The sequence below is a fragment of the Rhea americana genome, unplaced genomic scaffold (genome assembly GCF_003343005.1).
Source record: "Rhea americana isolate MKP2758 unplaced genomic scaffold, rheAme1 scaffold_136, whole genome shotgun sequence".
NCBI lineage: Eukaryota > Metazoa > Chordata > Aves > Rheiformes > Rheidae > Rhea > Rhea americana.
In genome coordinates this window covers 2,076,648-2,095,081 of record NW_028185439.1, presented here as the reverse complement: position 1 = coordinate 2,095,081, position 18,434 = coordinate 2,076,648, and the positions used below count along the sequence as shown (strand labels likewise).

The following is an 18,434-nucleotide window of genomic DNA, read 5'->3' as shown; positions in this document are numbered from 1 at the left end:
ACATTTGTACTGTTTATGTTGGGTATTTATGTTGTTTCCATACTAGTAGTGCTTCTAGCCATCAAGACCAGAATGAAAAATGTTTGCTAGTAACTCTGAGGGCATAAATGAGTCGAGATGATCTGGTAAGCAGCCTCCCACTGCTTCTTTGTTAAGMGGCACCTACATTTTTCTGGAGAGTGACTAAAGTCACCTGCAGAGCCCTCTTTGATACTTTATTTGCAATTAATTGCCTGAAAGTCACGCTAAGGTCTTGGGCATGGCTCCATAATGCAGTTAATTCATGGTGATTAAAAAAGGATGATACTTCTTACATGAAGTTCTTTAACAGATAGAAGATGACAAGGCTCCTTGAATTTTTGGCATTTCCTTACATGGCAAGGATATGTGTGTGTTAACACTCAGGATATTGCTTTATTCTAATTTGACATTTTGTTCATAAGCTTTCTGAAAAGCAAGGTGGAAGAGTGTTTCTTCAAATATAGAACTCACTGGAAGCATTCAAGAGCTTTGAGAGTATGAATACCACTAGATTTGCTTTGAAGTCTTGGGAGCTCAAGATCCAGGATTCTTTCCGAAGAGCCGTGAAGCATCAACACAATCTGATCTATATTGTAAAATTTCCTCCACATCATCGTCTAATTTTAAAACATGTTCGGCAGTGAAGCACTGACCCAAGCCCTTGCTGCCAGAACTCATACGTATGTTACCTGCAATACTACAGTCTCCAGATGGTTTTAAAATCAGTCCAGCCAAACAGGTTTTAAAATGAGTTAGCATGCCGGGAAAGTTTCCCAGCCCAGAGCTGGCCTCAGGTTCTCTATCAATGACTGAAGCTGTGCACCCTGAGTGAGAACAGGGAGACGTCCTGAGCCCCTGAGTTTGCAAAAAAGCATCCTCTGTGCAAAAGGTGGGAAGTCTTAGCAAGAGGAGCAATGGAGAATTTTGCTACAACCAGCCTGAGTCAGAGACCTTGTCTTGATGTGTGATACCAGAGATGAAAACCTGTGTTTGTGTTCTCATCTTCAGAGCAAGCAGCCCAGAACCTACTGTCAAAACTATCCAATACCTAGGCTTACAAAAAAAATTAAGCATTATTCTTGAAGAAGGACTTATGTATTGGAGGGAAGGGGAAAAAAGCCCCATAAAGAGTTGTGCTAACTATCAGAAAATTTAATCAGAAAAATGCATAAACATATATATAGGTGTAATTATCAAGTGAGGGACAGGCAGGACATAGGACAGATATGTAAATTGGAGCTTTGTTGTTGGCAAAGATACTAATACTCTGGAGTTAAAATGGCTTAAGAGAGCACAAACTCTCTAGTACATTGACTGAAGATGAACAGACCTCTAAAAATTGCTGTTCAGAGCCCACTTAGGCACATGATCTGACTGCATGTTAGCTGAAAGACCTGCCTGAAGCCCCCAGAGCACTGCCAGCCCACATAACTGTGAGGGTCAGAAGAAAGCACCTTCCCTAGGCATGTGTCTTTACCTCTAGCCATTTATATCATACTAGGAGGCTGAAGAAATGAAATCAYCCCTCAATCCCCCATCTAAGTTGGAGTCCAAAGCTGTTTTGACCTTTATGACCTATACTTAGTAAACCTGAATAATAATATATTATGTACTAGGTGAAGGCTGGACACCCTATACATGTAGTATTGGGCTGACATTGCATCATAACTATTTTAAGTATATTACATCTGTCTAGTTTTATTGGGTTTTAATTAAATGAAATTAAATGAGCGTATATTTAGATTGAGACGATATAAAATGACATTCATGCAGATATGCCAGGCTGGCGGTAAGATACAATCTTAATGGAGCAGAGACTTTGCAAACTATTACACTCTCGCATGTAATGAAGTACCTATTTAAAAATGCTTTTTTTTGAGGAACAATTCTATCCCACTACGGTATAGTACTAGTGAGTTCAATTAGCACCTTGCAAAATGGATCGGAGACTGCCCAGCCTACCGCAGTGCTCACACAGGATGACTGCAGCCGGGTAAGTGGGACCCAGGAACTCCAAGAGGGATGCCCTACTTTACACCAACTAGAAAAACAGAGAAAAAGCCATGARAGCCAGCAGAGGTGGAAGCTCTGGCTGGAAACTTCTCTGCCACGAGAAGTGGTAAACTTCTTGTTCCTCACTCTTGCAAGGGTGGGACAGAGCCTTGGTGAATCTTGGCTTGGTGTCATCAGGTCCCTAAAAATAAAACTTCAATCATACCTGGAAGTCTCTTGCGCTGAACTGTGGAAACCTCCCTTACTACATTAGAGAGCTAATCAATTTCTTTTGCAAGTTTGCAGATGTGCGCTGCTCATTGATTTCTAAAAGGTTCCCTTGACACCTCCCTTGGTAATTACTGTGTCTTCAGTAAGCAGCCAGCTCTAGAGCTGGAATCCCAGGTGAAATATTCAATTGAGATGTTGCTTAAAAACGGTAAATAGGAAACAAAATTTGGACACAGTGACAGCGTTTACTAGCTTGTTTTTAAGTTTCCTATCTCACCAAACCTGTGAAGCAGCTGGCAGAGAGGCAGCCAAGTGCCTGCAAAAAGGGGGTTGGAGAATGCATAGCAAGAGCATCAGGAGCTGCCTTGCTGCTCGTTTATGGTAATTTCTGATGCTGATTTAGTCAGCTATGAAGTGAAATACATCCATGTGCACTTTCCTGTCGCTGCTTCCTAAAGCTTCTCAGAATAATTAACAAGTGTGATATTTTCTTTCAGCATAAACAGATCAAGATTAAGCCATGTTGTGGGGGAGATAAGCTAAAGGTCACTGGGGAATTTCATAAGCTATAAACGCATTAGTATAATTAGCGCTCCGTGGTACATCAAGGTGGGATCAGGAGTGTCAGGCTGGCTTCTATTTCTGACAAGAGTAATGTCTCATTACCCACTCCCCCAAATTAAAGGTTGCTTATCAGCCAAGCATCATCAGACTTGTGCAGAGGGCACCTGCTATGGAGAAATGTATTAAATGTTCACCTTGCTGGGAGGAAGATGGTATTTTCCTGGCAGCAACCCTCAAGACAAATGCCTTCTGAGAGCCCAGAGATGCAGCACGGCCAGGCAAGGCAGTCTGCCTCTTATTTAAGCACAAGACCTCTCTAGACAGAAGCTGTTCCGGCTTCGTTCTCTTCTGCACWTTCTGTAGGATACAAAGGGCTTTTTTTCCCCAGACTAAAGCTGCTGTAGAGCGTTGCTCTGCATTGTTAAACAGCCTCTGCAATTCACACTGGGGAGCTGCACTTTTAGTCATCAATGAATAAAGCAATGTTTTATTTGCTTTAACTCTCTAACGGGCCCTACAGTCCCAGGAGTCTGAACAGCGCAGCAGAAAAACAAGAGTTCCTTGCAAAAATGCATGCATTCCTAGCYGCTGACAGGAATTAACAGCTTGTCTCTCAAAATCTTGTACTCAGTTTATCAACAATAATAAGAGAAAGTGTGCCTTCAAAACTGTGTCCATGTCCCTTTGAAATCCACAGAACTGCTGCTTCTTGAGTTTTTTTTTTATTCTTGCCCTGTCACATAGCAAAAATGATAAAGATCTCAACAGAACACAGTGTTGCCTTGTAGAGTCTGTAAGGAGTGAAGTAATACATGACCACTGATTGTAAAGCCTCAATCACTGTTTTCTTATAACGATTTGCTCTCTGCAATTAAAAGTATTTGAGGCCTGTTGAGTCAGTAGTGAAATGTCTTGAGCCTACCAACGATTTGGGGCAAAATCAAGATGGTCTATTGAAGAAGAAACCCAGGTGATGCTCCAAAAGTCATGTCCRTGCTAATCCCTCCTTTTAACAAGCCACGATACCTTGTCAGAGTGGATCAGCTCCAAAAACTGTTTTCATATTGTAAAAGAAACAAGCTCAAATCAAAWTGACGTTTGGGTTTAGAATTGCATTTCAGCATCACAGAGAGAAAAAAAATCACAGTAACTAAAGAGAACAAGAGGAGAAGTGAGGAGGTAAGGAAGGCTTACTTGCTTTGCTACCTTACCCGAGCGGAGCTGCTTTATTCGCCCATTGCTAGTTGCCGTATCGACAGGCAGGAAGTCCTTGAACCAGGAGATTTCAGGATCAGGGTTCCCGCTGGCGGCGCAGAGCATCGTGGCTGTGCGGGCCTTTTCTACTACCTTGAGCTGCGGGCCCATATCAATGGTGGGGAAGCCAGCTGGGAGGTGGTCTTCTGCAACAGGAAAACAACACACAAGGTTAAAGAGACATGTTCTGGCACAGTGACGGGACACAGTCATGACAGCAGTGCCATGGTACAGCATCTGTGCCTCTGCTGGAAAACAGCAGCCTGGCTTCCCTACTGAGAAGGTTTTCAAGCCCCTAAAGCACATTAGACTCTATAATGAGCATTCATTATACCAATAGAAGCTTCCACTAAATTTAACTCCGTTTAAATCAATTGCCTTGGGAAACGTCCATAATTTTCATTGATACGTAAGCTCCATCTATTGTTGTTAATAATTCAGTAAAAGCAGGTATTTGCCTTTTTGCGGGAGGACTGTCTTGAAGATAACAGAGAAACACAAAACCAAATAGTTTGAGGCATCTTGAAAAACAACAGCTAAACAATAAAATCCCTTAGAATGGTCCAGAGAGGCCCATTTTCYCTTTTTGACTAAGAACATTTTGTCACACTGGTAGGATACATTGTAAATCTCTTCCTCATGCCCCCAGATCTGATTCAGAATGCTTTTAGGAACTAATGAATGTAACGCTAATGAGCCAGGCTCTGCTCGTGCACAGCCTCGCCAGCCTGTGCCGCAGCAAGCTCCTGGTGCATTTTCTGGGCGGCGGAGAGCAACTGGTGCGTGAGACAAACGGCCAGGGCGCTCTCCGGCACGTCTTACTGGAACACTGTAAAATGAAGCACCTCCGTAACTGCTGAAACCATTCACAGAGCAAGTAGAAAAACAGTTAATTGGGTTCGTCGCTGCAGAGGATGCTCAGGTAGGCTGGGCTGAATACATTAGGCCGCCTTCACTGATAAGCCAAGGCATGCTCCRACATCGTCATTCACTAGCAGCTGCCGAGCGGGGCTCATTTACTCACTCCGTGGCAAGATGTACTGTACTCTGCTAAGCCCGAACTGCAATCAAAAGGACRTGCTTTCACAGAAGAAGAGAGCTGGAAGAACACTGAGAAGCTTTCAAAGCACCAGAAACTCAATTATTTTCAGTACATTTCTTTCTTTTTTCCTTGTTTTAAGGAAACTTAAGCAAACCCYTTCTTTGGCATATCGAACTCTGCAAGGCTCCCACAGCTCACTGCAATGTTTAAGCGAACAAGGCCTCAGCATCTTCCCGAGTTCCAGAGGAGTCTGGACTCATCGCAGGCAGGTTCGGCTGTTACCATCGCGTATCGGGATCCCCCCCCCACTCCCAGCAGGAAGGTACTAGCAATAGGCCTCATCTGGTGTCCTTCTCTACTCCCGCACTGCCAAACCTGCTGCACAATCCTGGCTTTTGGTGACTAATCTTAGATATTCTTTCCTGCGATCTCAGGAGAATTCCCAAGACCCTTCACTTGTTTGCACATCAAGACGCTGCAGCACAAAGCAACATCTGCTGTAAACACAATAATGCCCCGGAATTTTGTTTTTCTGTTGAGATGAGAGTGGCTATGAGGCATCCAAGGTTTTCCACAACAAAAAAAAGTTTCCTGGTGCTTACTAAGAGCACTGGCCGTATTTTGTCTCCCAGATGGGCCTCCCTAGAAACCTCTCTTGTCATCAGCAAACATAAACGGATTTTTTTTTTTTTTTAGTGAAAGGTACCACTGAAAACTAGCTCCTTTTTAATTTGCTCTCCATTGATTTTCAAAGACAAAAGGTGCATAGAGCTTAACTGGAAAGACACCAGAGCCAGTATTCAATAACAAGCAATAGAAGCACTCGATACTCAGCAACCACAATACATTCTCTTACATGGCTGAAAGGAAACAAAAGAAGGATACGCACAAAAGTACAGCCCGGTATAGACCGAATGGCAAAGGAAGATACACATGGGGAGTGACATAAAATGACATTCCCTCGGATTGAGGCCAGGTTTGCCTGCAGTGCAGCACCTCGCTATTTCTGCTATGGAAGCAGATGTTCAGTCCGGTGAGGCTGAAACCCTGAGGTGATTTAACCTAATCATCGTGCTTAATATTTACACTGTTTCCTGGTTTGTTTGAGCGTTTACACAGAATGGGCTAAGCTAAGTCTTACATAGCCAGCTCGATCCAAAGTCTGTGTGGAGGCTTAGCACATACCTAAAAGCAAATCTAAACCCAGCATTTGTGCAAGAAATCTCTTGCCATCTGCAGTGATCCTTTGTCCACAGAAATGAGAGAGAGGATTAGAAAACCCTTCATGTGTGGCTCATCCACAGGTACACTACTGGCCTGCTGCCAGTGGCCAGGCCGGAGGTGGCTCTTAAATTGAAATCAGCAGTTTGCAAGGAGCCACAGACCAGCAGAAATCACATGATCTAACCATGAGTTCACTGAGTACAACAGAAAAACCCTGATAACAAAGACAAGGGAACACAGGTGCCTCCGCCATGCCAGAAATCCCAAACGAAACGTTTGCTAGGCTCCGGGGAGCCTTACAGCCCTGCTGCGAGGCTGTGCACGCCCTGCAAGCCCGGCCTCACGGCGCAGGAGCGCTCAAACGCCCCGGCCAGCCCCAAGACGCAACCTGACCCTCAGGACCTGCGCCGAGGACAACACAGGCACAGGGAGGCAGGCGTGAACGGCTCACGCGGTGCACAGTTTTCTTCTCTCCTAACCACACACAAGCCCCAAAACTACAGTGGGAAATGACAGTAAGAGAGAAGCGGTGCTCCCAGTGCCGCCCGAGCTACGGCCGGTTCCCTGGGCTACGGCCGGCGCCTGGGACACCCCGTTTCTGCAGTGCAAAGCGCAAGCGCCGGGAGGTTTAAATCCTGCCGTTTGCCCAGCTGCCGTGGCCGTGCCACCGCCACAACGTGAGGAAGCAGCCCCAGCGTTGCTGCCCCTACGGACACGCACGGGCGGCAGGGATGCGCAGCACCCCGCGTCGATCAAGCGCAGAGGCGACGCGGACCTGCAAGGGCCGAGGTGTGCTCCCGGGAGGTCGCACCGCGCACGGGGACTCTGAAAGCTGTCCCCTTCTCAGAGAAGCTGATCCCTTCTCCGAGAGCCCCTCAGATACCCTGAGGTCGGGGTCAGCTCCGGGGCCCTTGCTGGTCCATGGCCACAGCACCTGGGGTTTGAATTCGAGGGGAGCCAACCCTAGTGCTTTCTCCAGGGGGACAGAGAGGAGGATGGTCCTGTGGCTTCCACGCAGGGACCTCCAGCAAGAGGGAGGACAACCGCAGGCAAAGCGACTGTCGAGAAACCAGCTGGGAGCAGAGCCCCGCACCAGCTCGCGCCTGCCCTGCGTGCAACGTCCCCCAGAGATAACGGGGCGCCGCTCCAAGCGCACCTCGGTGCTGCTCCCTTCCCGGGGACACTCAGCAGTGTCTCTGTGCTCAGGCACTACCGGTGACGATACAAGTTCAGAGCTGCTCTTGCCTTGCCCTTCCCTCTGGCAAAAGTCTAATCCAGCGCTAATTACGAGGTGCAGTCATGCCTCAGCTCCTCTCAGCCCTCACTAACCYGTCTGCACACAGAGCTCTTCAGCAATAGCTGTCCTGCTATTCACGCCAATACAYGGAGACTCCTATTCCAGAAAACGAGTTTGTCACCACATGGTTCTAATCTGAAACAGCTACTACGCTTTTAATACAGATTAAAACAAGCTATGAACTTACTTCCAAGTGGAGACCACCTAAAACAGTTCTTTCTGGGGTTCAGATACTTTCAGATGAGGTCTGTTTCAGGCAGGTGTTAGGCCAGAGCAAGCAAAATGTAAGCACTGTCGGGTGTTTGTTGGGCAYTGCAAGCTCTCCTTTTCTCCTCAGRTACAGAAGCCACAAGGAGAGAAAGAAGCAGGAAGAAAGTGAAAGGAAACAGGGAGGGAGAAAAAGAAACAATTTTTTTTCAATTACAAACTGAAACTTGGAAAAGCCAAGAACAGGCTGAGGTCTTGCTAGTAACAGTCATCAAGGAGCCAGGAACATCCCTCTGGCATCTCACATAACAGCGTGTGCAGAGCATATCTCATGCTCACTTGACAGCCTGCTTTACTAATCTCCTTTCTGAGGTGACAGAAATCTAACCTCCCTTCTCTTCCAGCATTCTTTTGTGCTGTACATTTCCCATTTTTAAGGGCAAAGCTAAGGTAAAAAGCTTTTCTTACAGCCCCATACTGGAATCGAGACCCCTTTTACTGCAGCAATTACGTAGCTCGTTCACCAGCTCACCAGAAAACTACCTTTTGTGAGGCTAATGCCATGAGATGTAACCATTCAGGCATCCTTACTCTTATCACTCGAAATACCAACCAAAATGAGGGTAAGGGGCAATTGCAACTTATGTCTTGTATGACCCACGGATGAGCTGCAGCGCAGAACCATAGATGGCTTCCAGCTACCTACAGAAAAAGGCTGCCAAAGAGCCCGTGGCGAGCACTGCTGTTGATGGCTGAATCCTGCAGAGCTGATGTCCCAGGATTTTGCCCCAGACCCGTAAACTCTTGCAGAGTATAAAGACTGGACGGGTTGAATCTCAAGTTTCTACTTGTCCAAACCCAGTACGGTACTCACGGGTTCTGCAGCCAGGTAGCTGTGTTTTGCAGGTCATCATAACTTGGCACCTCCCTACCGAGCTTCTCCTCTATTACTGTGTATTTCCTTTGCATCAACGTAATTCTCAGAAACAGTATTTTAGAAATGATAGTGAAAGCTACAAGCATTTTTATAGGCATTGTTTATCATATTTCTCTTCCTATAAAAGCCAGATCTGCTTAGTTCAGACTGCCAAGGGAGAGAAAAAAACGATACCCAATGTAATTTGGAAATACAAAAAGTAGCTTTTCTATACATTACAGGTATAGCTGTAAGGTTAACTCTCTTAAAATCTATCACAGCCACTGCCCCAAAGGAAGGGGGCTCCCAACTCACTTCCAGTGAGATATTGGGCCTTATCCCCATGGAAGGCTGGAAATAGCTTATCTAGCCCACCGGCTTCTGCCAGCGTGTCAGCTTAGTAACTTGCAGCCCAGTATCAATTTTAGGGGCTTGGTAAGAATGAGCAAGACACAATTGTTTTCAATCCTGCCAGCTGTCTGAAGCTGCTCAGAAGTGCAGAGGGCCAGGGACAAGCCAGAAAAGGACTGAGGGCAGAGCAAGCTCTCTATATGCATTCGACTGCAGCCAGCATTGCACAGGAGCAGGATGCACATATTGAAAGCTACTTCTCTCATTCCCTATCCATTTAGCAAGCCAGGCTAGGATCTCATCCAGTTAAATTCAATAGGGCTGAGGCAATTCTGGTAATAGGTGCTGGTTTGAAGCAATATAATACGGGATGTTGGAGGGGTTTGTAGGGGCAACCCTCGTCTACTGAGGGACTCGCGTTTGATGGACACGTAGCACTACCTTATGAATTTTACAAGTCTCCAAAGCTCCCTTTGAGGCACTGAAACACATTAGCAAATGCAAAATTATCAGTGCAAGAACGACAGCCTGAGTAGTCGGCAATATTAACTAATGGAAGATGCAAGCTAGTAGGATCGTAAGCACACCGCAATCCAGGACATCTGTTTGCTGAATAAACAGCCCTAATTCCTTCATCCCAGGTTACACAGCGCGGCTATTCAATTACTGCAAGACAATCAAAAGCACTCGAGCAATCCGGGGCCCAGAAGAACGGCGTCGTTTTACAGGGTAAGAAAACCCTGACGCCGCTCCGTTCAGGTTCAACTGAAGCTGCACAAAGAGGGTTTTAGCAGCCCTTTTGAGGCGCCTCTTTCTTCCTGGGTCCTTGCGGCTAGAAAAAAGCCCCCCTAAGAGGTTCACCAGAAAAAAATTACTGCAAGCCACGGCCCACGTAGGCTGCCCGGTCCCGGGCGGGCGAGCGCCCGCGCGGGGAGCGGCGGAGGCAGCAGCGCGCCTGGCCCACGTCTCACGCGGGCTAACGAACGTGAACGTCGCTCCCCGTGGACGCAGGCACCGCCTTGCGATTGCCCAAGGAGAAGGTGGGGCAGCGAAACCAACCCGTTCTCAAAGGCGGCCAAGTATTAATTACGGGGCTAGCAAGCAGCAAGCAGTTTCAGGCAGGTCGATGGAGGAACACGAACGGCCCTGCGTCGCTGACGAGGCTTTTTAAGGACAAATCGGCCGCTTTCCTATGACATCGTGCCAGCGTGACACGGCGAAGCCRCCCGCCCAGGCCGGCCAGGAGGGCGCAGATGCGTGGGCGGGCGTGCAAATGAGCGCCGGAAAGATTTTTCCGTGTCACAGCGTAACCACATGAATGACTGCCCAAGTGCTTACAGTAAACAAAGTATTTGCTATCTCTGAGAAGGATCGCAGCAGCTAAACAGTTCACAAAAGGGAAAAAGAAAAACCTGAGTCAGTCCAAAACAATTTGCAAGGAAAAAGGTATTGCAAGGTATTGCAAGGAGAATTCAAGAAAATACGAGACCAGACACAGCAGAAGAGGATGAACCGGTGGGCAGACTGCCGCCCTGGGGCTCGCGGCACGGGAGCTTGTCCTGCAGGTTAGGAGTCCCTAAAGCGCCCAGCGGAGAGCGAGCTACCCTCAGCGTGCCGGAAGGACGCTGATAACCTCGGCCCTTCGCCACTCGGAGGCAACTAGCTCCGTTTACAAGCCACGATACCCCCTYGGGAGGGCAGCCGGAGGGCGCTCCCGCGAGCCGCAGACAGCAGCGCCGCCGAACCCGCTCTGCCGCGGCTCCGGCGCCACGACCGCGGCGAGCGCGAGCCCTGCTCCCGGCCCCGCTCCCACGCACGCAGCAGCGGCAGCTGCACCGACACGTTGCCTCCCCGGGGCTCGGATGAGCACCGGCACCCGCCAGGCTCCAGCGTTCCCTCGCAGCCGCAGTGCAGGTGAGCACCATATAACGACCTTCTCCCAGCCCATCCAGAAGCTGTTATCACCGAAACAGCCTTCCTGTCAGCCTCCCTGAAGCCTCCAGACCTGTCCAAGGGACCATCCAAGACTGGATACGTTTTTATCCAACATCGAGCGACAGAGGTGTTAAACACTGCCATCTCCGCTCCCTGTGGAGACCACGCATGCTTGAGAAGGCTTCTCCAGCGGTCCACCTTCCCAGCCCACCTTCCACGCGGCCCCTGCGGGTGAYGCAACCAAGCAGGTTGCTCTGGACRCATTCACGTCACCCCGAGCCAYAAATGCAGCCCTGGCCCCRCTGGCTTGGAAGGAGAATGACAAAAAGGGGGTGCCACAGAGGCTCGGCCAGCACTTCATTAAAAAATAAATCCTTCTTTCCTTTTAAACACACTGCAGCATGCAGTGTGGATTTTCTTTAGCAATAGTAACTTCTTAGCATATGTCAGCTGTCAGGACAGGAGTCCCCAAACCCATCCTGAAGGTTATTCACACCTTTATCAGATTAGACTGCAAAAAGGAAGGTAGCATTTAGGAAACCCCTACTACCACATCATCCTTCTGCAGCCCTGTCCACCTCTTCTTTTTTTCTATCCTGGCTTCCTCACAATAATGAACACATTTGTAGTCTTGATCCTAAACTCAAGATTTTCCAAGACTTAGGCCCAGCAGAAGGGCCTAAAAGACTCCAAAAGGAAGACTACAGCACAAGCTTGTCTGCTCAGGCATAGCAAATTCTGTGCCACAGGGAAAAGCGTATCCAAGTGGATGTCAGAACATCTTAGGTTTGAGGAAAGTGTGGTGCAAAGCCCCTTCAGAAGGTAAGGGCCACCCTAAAATTCCTGATCTGAATCAAGTCCACTACTCTGACAAAAATGTAGGGTAATGTCCACAGACAATTCAATCCGAAACCAAAGATATGCCAAAACCAAGCATTTTTCCCGAGACACCAGAGAAACTAGTCACTCTTGTTAATGCAGTACTAGAAAGTGCTTAGACTGTATGATGCCGAAAGTCATTGAAGGGTTCAGAGTGTAACACAGCAGGAACTACAGTGAGAAATGTCAAGAATATGGGTGAGGGAGAGCTTACACAGAAGTAAAGCAGGTCATACCTGCAAGATTTCCTGACTGAGCAAGTGTCCCTTTCTCATCCCCTTTTTTGGGAAAGATTTTTTTTTTCTCCTCACTTTTTATTCCCCTTCCCCTGAATTACAGCATAAATTTAGATAAGTAAAGATAGAGTTTTGTGGGTCATATCCAACTGCTGATAAATAAGACAAGACTGTTTCAACAACTATTACTTAGAAAAAAAACAGCAGCTGGAAGTATGCATTAAAAAAATCCCACAAAAGTTCTTTAAACACAAGGAATTCAGAAAGGTTTTGCAGCCAGCTATTAAGACTCCATAGTAAAAGAACAGTAAATGGGGACCAAGCTGTGCTTTAAGGTAGGACTGTGCCATTTGTTGGTATGAATTGTTGAATGTAACTGCCTGTAGAACTATTTTCAAACCACTGTTTTAAAAAATATTTTATACCGAGAAATCCAACACAACTGTTGCTCCTGCACGTTTCCCTGTGACACAATATATAAACATACTCCCACTAAAACATACCCAAAACTTCACTTTTCATAGAAAAGCATGTAAGCAGTTCTCAGTCTACGTCATTTATTAATCCGCTGCATTTTCCATATTTCTCCACCTGCATTGATGCGATATGCTATTAGCATAGAGATTTTCATTTTTAATTTGTGCAATCAATAATTTATTTACATATGCCATTAAACACAACCCGTGGTTAAATTAACTGAGCATTTGACTTCTGATCCATCTCTGTTTGGTTGCAGTTCAGTGCAAGAAAAAATGCACAAGCACTGAGTGAATATGACAGCAGAACTCTCCCACGCTTACATACAGTTTCAGAGTAATGTGAAGCATTCCTGCTGTCACTCAGTTGGAATACTAAATCTGTTCATTTCCACTTCACAGGCCAGAATGCAAGATTTTCAGTCATTTAACTCCTACTGAAAGGGTTAGATTGTGCTAAAATCTGCTTTCTATTTAGCTCCTGCAGCCTGTCTGCATCACTGCCATTCCAGTGGCTTCACTTCCTCTCGGGGAACATCACAACCTACCAAAGCAACAGAGGYCAGCAACTTGCAAGCAAAGACTTCAAGATTAAGGATGGGGAAAAGTGGTATGCTTCGGCAATAGATCTTGCTAAAAAATTATTATTTACTAGCAGTTGTTCCAGCATGGCAAAGACTTTACCTCACACCTAAATGACTGAATAAGGAAGGCATCATGGCAGGGCAACAATCGTCAACTTTTTAAGGCTAATCACTGTGATACTATGCAAGAGAGAGAAACTCTTCTTTGTTTTCCACCCTCCCCAAAATCCTGAAACAAAAACATTTGAAACATTGTAATTATTCTGGAAATACTACTGTGGAAAGTGAAATTTAAGAGTGCACTGTGGAGGGGCTGGAGGTTCATTAAAGAAAGCACAAACATGCCTGAATTCTGGGAATCACGAATTGCCAGCGCTTCAAAAGGAAAAGAAAACAAGAAGCCCTCACCAAGAAGAATGCCCTCTCAAAACACTTGCTCACTGTCTGCTCACGAAGACTAAGTTGAAGCTTGCTGGCAAACTCCAAAAATGGCAAGCTTTGGGATGAGCTCGCTTTGTAATGCTGGGAGAATCTGAAGTCCAAAGCTAGCAACCAAAGCGCGTGGGTGTGGGAAAGGAGAATAAACACAAATTCTTAACAAAACACGGCTCCTCTGCAGCAAATAAGCTGAAAAGCTCCAGCCCTACTGCTCAATTGCCTGCTTTGCTCTCCACCTCCCTGTGCTGCTGCTCGCCTGACCCTCTGCCTGTTCCTTGGTGCCATCCTTTCCCACCACTCTCGATAAATGCTCACGTACGTGGCTGTCTGCCATCTCCTTTATTGTAGCTACTGGTGTTCTGAGCAAAAGCTCAGAAAATGCATCAAAGTATTTTTAGTAAGCAAGCAAACCCCTCAAAATTAGCACAGAGAACCTGTTGCAGTAAAGGTCAATAAGGCACACATGAACGAAAGCTCTAGTCTGAACTTGTTCTTTATGCCATTCAAAAAGAAAACAATTGCTAAAAAATATTCACCCCTGTGGTGAACAGATTTCTCAAATATCTTTTCTTCAGAGAAATTCTAACTTCAGATGAAACAACAAACATGAAGTTTCAATGCATTTGTTCTGTTGCAGTCACCTCAGGCATGCAGGATCTGCTTGCATGAAAACCATTCTTAAGATATAAGAAAGGCTTTAATCTAATTTGTACTCCAGAGAGACTAGCGACGTGGCAAATCTCTGCTTTCCATCCAGAAGTTCTAACATGCTCTGCCACACAAAACATGCTGAAGCAGTGGGTAACTGTTACAAAACGGAAAAAGCACAGCAAGATTTGACCAGCTCAAGGAGATAAATTTATTCTCTTACTATTGTTTTATGTCTTAATTTTAGATGCTGCTTTCTAGTAGCTCCTTTAATTGCCCTGGCTCTAGCACCACTTCAGTGTCTCTGGTTACCTTAACAGTCTTTTTGGAGATGGTATGAAATAGGAAGGCCGTCAGGACAAGCCCCGTAGCTCGCACATGACTGCATGAAAACATAAATAAGACATTGTCTTTTACCCAGCACTGCTTTTTAATGCTGGGTTGATGTTCCTGATAAGAGTTTAACAGCAGCAAGCGCTGCAGAAGCTCAGTCTCCTACTTATCTTTGCACAAGGACATGCAATAGGAGTGGCTGACGGTTTCAGCCACGGCTTGAAACAAATCTCCAGTGTAGGCCCTCATGAATTAAAGAGCAGGCAACTGATGAACGGCAAGCTAGCAGCGAAACCACATCAAGGCCAAGTGGATACAAAAAAAAAAATGGCACCTCTTTGCTCCTGTGGTACTCATCTTAATGCAAACTAAATGCAGATCAGCAAAAATTCCTCTTTGTTGAAGGAAAACGTATTCCCTAACACTAGAGGTACTTGCTCTAAGAGTTTCCATTTTCCAAGTTGCAGCTATGGCAATGGCAGGATTTTCCACCCCTTCCATGGGCACACGTGAGGGCTGCAGAGCTCTGTGGCTTTGGAGAAAGACAGGAGGTGTTATCCTTGAGTTTGGTCCCCATCTTCTCCCCCAGAATTTAACTTAAGGAAAGCTCTAAAAGAGTCTTTCCCTCTTGAAAATACAGAGTAGCTGGCCTTGAGCTTTTAAGGACATTTTGCTCTTTTGCCACTGCAGTATAATTGCAGTTTTTGTTAGGAAGATCCCATCCCTGCACTGCCTCCCCACACTAGCGGTTGGGAGGAGCAGCCCTCGCAGTGGCTGCTGAGGCTTCCTTATTTGTCAACACTTCTTTTTAAGCAGTAAATCACAGAAAAGGCAAAACAGGTAGCCAGCATAGGCTTTCCAAGACCTTCTCGTAGAAGGAAATTACAGTTCAGGATAAGCGCCGTGAGCACGGAGGAGCTGCGTTTCCAGCCATACGGTTGCAGCAGGTGCTTTCACCGCCTCTGTCAGCTCAGGAAACAACAGCCACCTTTTTTTTTTTTTTTTTTTTTTTTAAACCAGGCTGAGGTTAGACCAGATTTTCCAGAACAGATACTACGATTGCATTATTTACATTTCATACATCTAAAAGAAAGAGACCTTGGCTTTGCTGAAGCAGCTTTTTTAAAAGGAAACTGGAAAGCTAATGCCACAGCAGCCTCCCTGCCCTGCTCCACCGTGGCTCAGGTGACTTCGCCTGCACGGACTGCCCAAGCAGGCTGACGTACACTGAGCTGCTCACTGCCAGGTATCAGAAGCAATAATGCGATAGTGTAGTTTGATTTACTGCCAGGCAAACACCAGCTGGCAGTGACCACACGAGGAGAGGTCGGGCAGCACTGTCCTTTATGAGCACGGCAGCAAGCGCTGCACTAACGCTYTCCCAGCTGAGACTCCCGGAGCTGRAAGTGGGAGCGTGCTTGGGTATAACTAATTGGAAAGAGGCCCTGAATTCCTAATAACCAGAGTTACGGTCCCTGGGATTTATGCCAAATTAAAGGCAATTAATTTTCCTCTCTTGATTATTACACACCTTAATAGCTCTGTCCTTGAGTCAGTTCCATCCTTCGTGCACGCAGCTCTTTAGCTCAGGCTCTAAAATTTGATGCGCATGAGGAACGGTTAATAAGAAAGTTCTGAATCAAGCCCAAGTTACCATATCAAAATCTCTCATGTTTTACAACGACGCAAAAACCAATTCGATTCAAAGTCTACTTTAGATCCTAGATTGTAAAGGCATTTGCCGCATAGCCTCTGCACTCCAGTCTTCAGAGGCCTTAAACAATTCCACRTTTCCCTTTAAGATGTTCTTTTGAAATATCACATGGCAGTATATACAGATAATCAGGATTGTTTTCATTAAATGATTTCAGTGAAGTTCACTGGCTTTATTTGATATACAAAAGACTATTTAACCTGCTCCCAAGATACTTCACTGATGTAATTACAAGCAAGAGTTGAAGCAAGGCTCTCCCAGCTGTAGTCACTGTCAGGAAAGAAAACTTTCTACTGAGCAGAGGCTGCTACAAGTTTTATTATTATTTTTTTTTTCCTAGAGGACGGAAGAGGTAGGTATTTCCTTGCAATTCAGAGTACTGTGAATCTTTATTTCCTCTGCTCACTCTGTATAGGCCACTGCTGTCAGAACTATTCATCTACAGAAAAAGCTAGAGCCAGCATGCTTTTAAGGTAAAATAACTGCTGGCATTTGTCTCAGGTATCCTCCAAGTGCAAAGAAATGAGACCATGRGTCCCTTTTCAGAGCTCTGGCAACAAACCCTGCAGCATGGCACATACTCTACAGAGGTCCTGAAGACACAGCTGTGATTTTCAGAGCTGATGAGGGATCTAACCACAAGGTTACCRGCAAAACAGGAGGACAACTTGACAAGGACAGAAGGAAATTAGCTGAATCTCAACTGCTCCTTTATTGAGCTGACAACCAACACCAAGTGCCAAGGGGAGACACTCTGTACAGGGAGTCTCTGATGTTGGCTGTGATTATGGGGGCCTCAAACTCTTTGGGAAAATACATTCTTTCCTTCCAGACAGGAGTTTTTAGACCTATGACCTGCCTAAGGGAAGAGAAAGCAGATCCAGATCATATCTGTGAAAAGCAACAAAGTCATGCTCTTCTCCAGACGGTGCCCAATCTCCTTATGACTGGCCCGTGTCTCAGAGGCTAGAAGATCTTAAGAGTTTCTCTAGAAGACAAAAATGGCAGGAAGGTATGCAAGCAGAGCTGCCTGCTTCTGAGGCTTAGACACTGCAGACGAGCCCTCCAGCAGACAGATGTTCTAATTTCCACCAGATCTCACCCACAGCAGACCCAAAGCCTGGGCAAATTTCTGCAGAGCCCACACAGTGGAACTCATTCCCTGTGAGAAAGAGGGAATGTGCCAAACAAAGCCATGAAYGTTTCCATATAAGAATTGAAAATCAAAGTTTGATACCGTCTTTTGAATTTGAACCTATGGCTAATCTGGCTCTCTGAAGCAGTTCACTTGCTAGGTTTCTCCTCCTCCTCCTCTCTTCCACTGAACTCTAGCCAACAAGATCCCCGATATATTTGTTTTGCACCTGTCTAGAAACAGAAAGGTGATCTTGAAAGAGTGGAAATGCTAGGAAGAACTGTGGAAAGGAAACCTCCAAGTGAACATGTGGCAGGGAGAGGAAGAAAGCATCTCAACTTGTTACCCATGGTCTGCCACAGAAGAGCAAAGCAACACATTTGCTTTCCCATACATACAAGCAGCAAGCAAAAGAGTGAAATAAATGGAATAATTAAGTATCATGAAACAACKTTACACTGAATAGTCTAACAAATTTTTTCAGAGAGATCACGCAGCCCCTGGGTTAAGAAAACCTAAGAAATACTGGTCTGGCATGCAGGGCCTATCAGTATACGAAGCTGGGCTGCCATGCACGAGCTTTGTGCCTAGAMCGCGGCACACTGAGAACAAAAGCAAAAGGTTGATTCTTCTTGGCAAATCACCTGCAAACAGGAAAAAAAAAGCATCATCTTAAATTTACACTGAGAATAGAAATTAAATTAGCAGGTAGATTTTGATCACAAAATGACCTTTAAAAATGATTGAGAGAAGAAAATATTAGCCACTGTTATTTCCTCTGATACAGATCCCTCCTGAAGGCAGCTTTGTGTGCAAAATATTATTGCTAATTTTATTCCATGTTTTCAGACTGAATTTGAGATGACTTTTTTTTTCTCTTTTTTTCCATAGGCAGTCTTTACTAACTTCTTTCTTTATATGTGGCCACAAATCGGGAAAAGCACTGTAGCTGGACTC

At 45.8% G+C, this 18,434-nt stretch overlaps 1 protein-coding gene across 5 annotated transcripts in view; it reads right to left on the bottom strand.

Moving 5' to 3' along the window:
* The window catches only part of PTPRF (protein tyrosine phosphatase receptor type F), a 381,001-nt gene that overhangs the window by 104,111 nt on the left and 258,456 nt on the right, over positions 1–18,434 (bottom strand). For all 5 annotated transcript variants that reach the window (XM_085298209.1, XM_085298207.1, XM_085298211.1 and 2 more), the window contains one exon: positions 4,020–4,208. In XM_085298209.1, the coding sequence (XP_085154335.1) occupies positions 4,020–4,208 (189 nt within the window). The remainder of the gene's footprint in view (positions 1–4,019; positions 4,209–18,434) is intronic.